This window comes from Medicago sativa, chromosome 6 (assembly GCF_051527215.1).
Source record: "Medicago sativa cultivar Bolivia chromosome 6, Bolivia_mono, whole genome shotgun sequence".
In the NCBI taxonomy this organism is placed as follows: domain Eukaryota; kingdom Viridiplantae; phylum Streptophyta; class Magnoliopsida; order Fabales; family Fabaceae; genus Medicago; species Medicago sativa.
In genome coordinates this window covers 85,212,898-85,220,911 of record NC_140754.1, presented here as the reverse complement: position 1 = coordinate 85,220,911, position 8,014 = coordinate 85,212,898, and the positions used below count along the sequence as shown (strand labels likewise).

The 8,014-nt window shown below is 32.2% G+C and overlaps 1 protein-coding gene across 1 annotated transcript; it reads right to left on the bottom strand.

Annotated features, from left to right (window-relative positions):
• Window positions 1-2,377: 2,377 nt before the first annotated feature.
• LOC146917630 (beta-glucosidase 12-like) lies at window positions 2,378-7,349 on the bottom strand. The gene is made up of 13 exons (XM_085719462.1): window positions 7,147-7,349; window positions 6,880-6,922; window positions 6,347-6,444; window positions 6,143-6,218; window positions 5,726-5,803; window positions 5,554-5,641; window positions 5,203-5,458; window positions 4,905-5,020; window positions 4,102-4,319; window positions 3,789-3,820; window positions 3,372-3,474; window positions 3,098-3,206; window positions 2,378-2,806 (listed from the first exon to the last, which is right to left on the bottom strand). The coding sequence occupies exons 1-13, from the start codon at window positions 7,309-7,311 to the stop codon at window positions 2,611-2,613; spliced, it is 1,578 nt and encodes a 525-aa protein (XP_085575588.1). The 5' UTR covers window positions 7,312-7,349; the 3' UTR covers window positions 2,378-2,610.
• Between the last annotated feature and the right edge of the window lie 665 nt (window positions 7,350-8,014).

Sequence of the window (8,014 nt, the reverse complement as noted above, 5' to 3'; positions counted from 1 at the left end):
TTCTATATGGATGATTCTCGAGCCCCCCTTTTGATCCAATTCTGGTATGAGAGTCAATGGTTACTGTTGTTTTTCGATTTAAAAATTATACCGAACGAAATTACTGGGTTAGTCACGACTAGGTCGCTTTCTTTAAGACGTTTCGCGGCACTACCCTAGTTTGTGCAAGGTACTCTATCAACCACGCCGTCTCCAGGATAAAACAACCCAGATCACTGTTACGAGTATATACTGCACAGTATATAGTCGCTCGAGAATTACACCTCAAAGTATGGTTCGATCGTTTGATCGAAGCCACTCGATACGGTACGTAACCGCTCTATTCGAAACCGATGGGACAGAAAGGAGTAGAAGAAGAAGAACGATTTGTTAAAATCGAAGGGAGAAGAGAGAAAACCGCACAGGAAGCATCAACTGTGAGATTTTGGTGTGAAGAATGAGTGGGACGAGCTCTCCTTTTATAGGCAGAGTTCGTGAGAATTACTTGGGGATTAAGTTTGCTTAATCCTTAAGCAAACGCGTTTTACGCGTGACTTGGGGATTAAGTTTGCTTAATCCTTAAGCAAAGCAAACACGTTTTCTTAATTGGAAATATCCGGAAGTTTCTTGGATCGGGTCGGAATGTAACACATCAATTTGTTACGTGTAACACTTTCGTATAATGAAAAATTAATTAATTAATTTAACATTTTCAAGTGACAAAAAAATATATCAATTTTCTGACCCACGACCCAAGCCCGGCCCGGCCAGTCGGACGGACGGCGGCGTCGTCGTCGCGCGTGATATATATATTTGGTAAGCGTTCACCCGTTCACAAAAATAGGTACCCCAAGCACACACCCTTGGAGGTCACCCCACCCTTATATAAACACTTACTAGTTGGGGTGACTCTCCAATGTGGGACATTTTTAAGTCACATACCCACACACTAGTTTCTCATAGTGTTTTTCTTTCTTTCCAATTTTCTCACTAGACTTTAACTAGTGTTCCAACAATCCCCCACTTGACTTCAAAATGGTTTCGAGAAATAACGTAAAGCGTTTCCATAAGATTTGCTAATATACAAAGGTGTCGCCAACAACTTGAACCTTTGCATAGTGGAAGGTATTCTGATTTAACAAGAGTTGCTTACAGCATTGAACTCTATCTCAGACATAGATTCCACACACAAACCTTTTCATAGGTGTATTCTAAAAGCCCGTGCGTTTTAAGGCCCTGCACGTGTATCCCGGTTTTAACGAATGCTCTAGGAATTCTGCCTCAAAATTCCATAGGACCGGCCTAAGTTCCACATTCGTATAGGTGAGTCTATCAAGGGTACTCCTGTAGCTGTGTACCCCACTCAACATAGAGTATAGATCTCATTAAGAGTTACTATTACCTCATCCTTCTTTCGCTGCAGGATCATGCTTTCTATATTCTTTCTCTCATAGCATGTTCTACCACTTCATGACTTGTTTTTACCCATTGAACCTAAATCTTGGGATCTCCAGTCATATAGGTCGGGTTACCATCATTTAGTGGGCTATAGACATTAGTCCCATCCTACTGGATGTTTCTCGGACTTTCTCTCTATTAAGTCCTTTCGTCAAAGGATCAGCTAAGTTTTCATTCGTACGTACAAAATCAACTCTAACCGCTCCATTAGAGATACACTCTCTAATCGTGCTGTGTTTTCGTCAATATCCCCACCCCCACTCAAAAAAGAAAAATAAACATGTTTCATGTTTCAATTTCTAAATAAAAAATCATGTTCCATGTTTCTATTTCTAAGTTAAAAAACACGTCTTTAGTAAAAATAATTGCTGATTTTGAATTTGGTGGTTAACAATCATTATACGAGTGTTATTTTCAATTTAAATAGAATATTAATCTTTTAAAAAATTTGTGGTTTTTTTTTTATTAGGGGCCTATTTTTACTATGAGAGTCGAGCCTCCAGTTTCATAGGGATGGCCCTGGCTAATAATATATTTAATTTTTTATTTTTTATTTATTAATTATATTTTTTTAGAGGATATATATATATATATATATATATATATATATATATATATATATATATATTTGATGATAATAATAATTAATGAAAATTAAATAATTCGCACCCCCTGATCCAGGGTCCTGGATACGCCACTGGACACCAGCCCTCATAAGATAATACATCTTACTAGTCTGTCAAACAAACAGTGTCTGTCATCACCTATATATTTATAATAGTACCATTTTTCTTTTTATCTTTGTTCTTTCATTTTGCACTTTTACTATTATATTTTTTTCCATTTGTACTCAATCACACGTTTCTTGCATTGTAAACTAACATTTGTGGCCTTAAACCTATAAACTAAGAACCTCTAAGGATCTTGCTTGAATCCTAGATTAATCTTTTAAGACAGTTCTTTTATACACATATTTGTTTTTGAGACAATTCATACAAAAAATTGATAAATAAGAACTCAAAACAGGTAGATAAGTTGTTCAACGTTATAAACGCTTTTATACACATCAATGAATATGTGACTTGACTGAAGATATTTATTAAATATAACAGAAATGTGGCCATTAGATATCATTTCTCATTGCATCAATTTTATGTTCACAAGTTCATCTTCTTAGCGTGAATCACTATATGCAACTATTTTATGTTGTAGAAAATTCTTGAACCAAATAGCCGACGTTTTTGGATATCTTTTGAGGCCATTATTGTAATCTGTGAAGTATATTCCAAACCTTGAAGTGTAGCCTAAACCCCATTCAAAGTTATCAAGCAATGACCATGCAAAATACCCTTTTACATTCGCACCATCCCTTGTAAAAAAAAAAAATGGATACATTAAACATATATACACACATGTCATAGATTAATTAGATAAAGAAGGAAATTGCACTATAGAAAAATAAAATTAGTATCTAAATTTCTATATAGAAAAAAATAAAAATGTGTCACGGAATTAGTCATAAATTTTAATGACAGAATTAGAGACAAAATTTATATTATTGTTCTATACATTTCTATCATTAATTTAATTTTTTTTTTGGTGAAAAAAACATTGATTTAATTTTTTTTAGAGCAACTTTTTATGTTTGGAGGGCACATACTTTATTGCAGTTTGAATATGGTAGAGATGACCATAGTAGTAATCAATCCTTAGTGTATCTTCAAGGGCTTTCTCAAGAGGGAGTGTTGGATCATTAAAGTCATCCATACCTATATATATAGATTCACAATATAGTTGTTTACCATCAAATTGTATATTAGTAAGAAATCAATACACCAACACATATTCGCTATTCAAAATTTAGTACAATCAAATCTTAATTTTTGCTTAAAGAAATAGATTGAAAATGAATATAAATGGTGTATTAGTATTACCATTTTCAGTGATGTAGATCAATGGATTGTTGTACTTTGTTTTAGTATAGAGCAACAAGTCGTGAATACCCTTTGGATAAATATTTAACCATTTTGAAGCTGCCTGCATGCGTAATATAGGTTTCCTTTACTTCAACGAATCCCAAGAAAAAAAATGAAAACAAAAACTATTTGACAAAAGACATGTTGTAAGAAGAGTGATAACAACACACTTTTTACCACACGTATTAATACATTTTCTTTTATTGATTAAAATTTATACAAGTTCCACTAAATTTTTATGAGACGGTATAATTTGATAGAACACATGTGAAATTCAACCAATAAAGAACATATGCTGGAATCAATGAAATATGTGTGTTAGAGAATGTATATCTAATAATGGCTGTGATTGCAATTATACTATCACTCACATACCTTAGGGCCAATAGGTATTCCATTGCGCTGGCCTGTGGAAAAAATATAATATGATAACAGTTTAATGGTAGTAGGTTGACAGTTCAAAATAACTTTACACACAGTTAATCAAAACATTTTGAATTGACACATAAATTAAAAACATTCTATTGCTATAAAAAAAAATATATGTGGTTTTGTTTAAGGAACAAAAATATATGTAGTTCTATGCTTAGTAGAAACTTTTTCATTTTGTCACACGTTTAAGATGTGATAGTAATTATAGTGTGTTATATTACTAAAAATCTCATAAGTCATCATTAAACACACTTACTTGTCATAAAAATAAGTGCATCTGTGTTGTAGCTGGGCTTGGCTTCACTTAATTCAGGTGCATTAGTTGCATAATAGGAAGTGTAATAGTTTAATCCAATAAAATCAAAGGATCCTTTTACAAGCTTTGCTTGATATTTTGAGAACTTTGGTAATCGACTCCCTACGATGGACCTCATGGAGCTTGGATAGTCTCCAATTGTCAATGGATCCATATACCTGCAATGCATTCTTTAAAATAGCTATTTTGATATTTGTACATTCGCAAATCTTCAAAAATATGGTTAATTCAGTTTAATAGATGGTTAACACGATAGTCAAAATCATGGCTAATTCAACTATGTGAATTACCCACAATTTATAAGGTAAATTGAATTAATCATCTATTTAATTGAGTTAACTATATTTTGCATTGATTAATCAGGTGTCGCGGGTGTTTAAAAAAACTGATGTTCATAGCAAAAAAAAAATTCGATAAATACAATAAAAGAAAATGTCAACAATGAGCTACACCATTTTATGGTGACCTTTCTCCTTTACTAGAGTTTAATGTCTTAATTTAATGCAATTGAGTTCCACATATAATTTGAGGTTCTTGCTAATGAGTGTCATAAGGGTACTTTTTAAGGATTTTTAATTAAGAAAATGTTTATAAAAAAAAGTTAAATAATTCAATTTTCAATGAATTGAATTTATCAATTTCTATAAAAACTTGCTATATAAAGGTTGTTAAGGAGTGCCCTTACAGCACTCGTTAGCATTTTCCATAACTTAATAAGGTTCATATATAAAGGAGATAATTACCACCCAAACATGAAATCAATGGCTCTTTGTGAAGCATCATGATCCGATTTTGTATCATAGAGTGGCACCATCCAGTGACACACTAATGTTATCCCTATCTTGCCCATTTGAAATTTCTGCATACAGATTAAAGCAAAGTTTAGGTCTCAATGTGAATATTAAATGATTAAGAAATACTTAGTATTGGAATTAAACACAAATCTAAAAAATGGCATTAATGGGAGGCAACTCTCGCCATATAAGAGGAGGCAAACCTAAATGGAAAATCTATCATACATTATCATATACAAAATAATACCTGATACTTAGTTTTGTAGACATTTACGGCAGATGCATGAGCAAGTATTTGATTATGAGTCATTATATAGGGTTCAGTGGCCGAATCTCCGCCGGTGCAATTCAAGTTTTGCCATGGTGAACATCGTCCTGGTGCCAAACTTCCATCAGTATAACCATGTTTAGCAAAGGTCCATGGTTCATTCAGCGTGATCCAATTCTTTACTCTGTCGCCGAATTCTTTAAAGCAAAGTTCCGCATAATCTCGAAAATCATTCCTACATATAGTAATAGTTAGAGGGAAAACACATGATGATATGCTTAACTTTATGATATTAATTATATTTGATTGATCATAAGGGATGTGAGTTACACTATATTTGGACTTAAAAAACCACCATATTCATCTTCAAGTGTCTGAGGAAGGTCCCAATGAAAAAGGGTCACAAAGGGTTGAAGACCTACATTGATGGATGCAATAGAAGTATTTTAGTCAAAACTCATTGAAAAGAAAAAAAGAAAAAATTAAGTTCATATATGATGACCTTTGGCCAGCAACTCATTGATGAGGTTGTTGTAATAATTAATTCCTTCCCTATTTACACCTCCACTAAGCTTTCCTTCTGCAATTAGTCAAGTAATCTAACATGTAAATAAGAATTGGGAAATGCTACCATGTATTTAGGGCACATGTTAAAGTACTATCAATAGAAATTATGTATTGAAAATTGGATCAATTTTTTTAAAATTTTCAACAATTAATTTTTTATAATAAATACTTACTATTTATGGAAACTTTATCATGTGCCCTAAGGGCGGATGTCGGTATGACTAATAAGAATTCGCCAATTAATAATCATTATACATTTGTTATCATTTACTATAAACATAAAAAAATTCTTATGGAAAGGAAATTTTCCAAAGTTTCTAAAAGAAAATGTCTATTAGCCCTAGTTTCTTACTTGGAAGTATTCTGGACCAAGAGATGGAAAATCTATAAGCATCCATGTTGATGTCTTTCACGAGCTCAACATCTTCCTGCATTATATCACGTGATGTCTCAACTATGCTATAGCATCATTATCATCATTATATTAATTATATTAATATATTATCACCACACAAGTAAAAGAATCATGGACATGTTGGAGGGTAGTATATTGAACCTTATAACGATGGTATTCATCAACGGCTACATCTCCATTACTTCTGTCCTTTATTTTACCTGACAAGTTTAGCAGCAGAAAATGTGAATATATGTGATGGTGTTTTGAACCGGACATTGAACAAATGAAGAAATCTTTTTTTTATTTTAAAGAAATCAAAAAGTAAAGGATCAAATAAATCTCTTTTCGCATATGTGTTGCACGCGTCAGAGACTAGTTAATTAAACATTTATGTACCAAAACTATAGTAATGAAGATGTTACTTTTTATGAAATAGAAAGGACCTCTACTTATTTGTTTGGCATGTATGTTCACCTTTTTTAACACTAAAGGAACTTGGAAAATAAGTTTTCTCAAAAACTCCAACATAGTAGAAAGAAAGCTATTCTAAATTTTACACATCCATCCATGAAGCATATTACTGTATTAGGGACGAGTTCTTATTTTGCACATCCATTTTGTTTTGGGTTAATTATGTTTCTAGTCCCTATAAAATAGCAACCTTGTAAGTTTAGTCCCTACTTAATTTTAATAGCATTTTGGTCCTCTTCCACCAACATTTGCTGCACCTTCATACTAAAAATATTTCATTGAATCAGTGACAGAAAATTTTGTTTCTGTAATTGCAATGAGGAATCATATATCGAGATTTTTAGTTAAGGAATAATTAGAGTTCTGTGAATTTGGGGCTGTGGCCTCTGCTCCCCTTCTAGCTCCATCCTTAGATATAACATCAAATATATTTTCCATTTATCTTCTTACATATACAAGGTAGAAGAATGTTGAAATATTTGGAGTACCTGGTAAGCTGAAGAAGATGTTCCAAAAATAAAACCTTCTGGGAAACTACTCCGATTGAGAGAATTACTAATATCATCATTATTTAACAATATTGTAGCTTCAATCATAGCCACATAACTAAGAATCACAATGATTCCTGGGAGAGGAAGAAGATTTAGTGCCATGACTATAGTTTGTATATTTGTTCCTTTCAGCCAAATTGTGCAGGTTTGGCCATTATATAGTGGAACTCATGTGTGATTAAAGCCAAAGTTAAGGAATAGTTAAGATCAATAATTGGAATGCAAAGATTAAAAAAAATATGCATTTTATAATAAAGTTCAATTAAACGTGATACGGTATGCCAATGTCAGACTAAATTTTCTTATCAATATTAACAAAATATATGACGACAAGGATATAACTTTATTTATAATGAAAGCATCTTAATTTAATATAAAGTAAAACCAAAAGAAAATGTAATATTTTTCTATTTTATAACCCACTTAGGTTGACCTAGTGGTATTGACTTGGGGTTTGGGAGTCTGCTCCTCCTCGAGGTATCAGGTTCGATTCTCTTCGATGTCAAAAAAAAAATATTTTTCTATTTTATTGGTCTTTCCCCTCAAAACATTTTTAAATACAAAACCACCCTAATTGGATCATTTGCATCTAACTTTCGAGTTGTGGCCGTCTGTCATAAGCTCGGTGCTTAACAAATCAAAATTTCATATAAAATACCGTTTAATCAAAATGGTTTGGTCTAATCCCCTTTTTTGTTCTGTACTTTTATTTTCTCTTTTTAATGAAATGATTTGTTGCTCTTTGCATCTTTTAAAAACAAAAATCACAAATATTTGTATTCATAATTTTAATTAAAATCAAAAT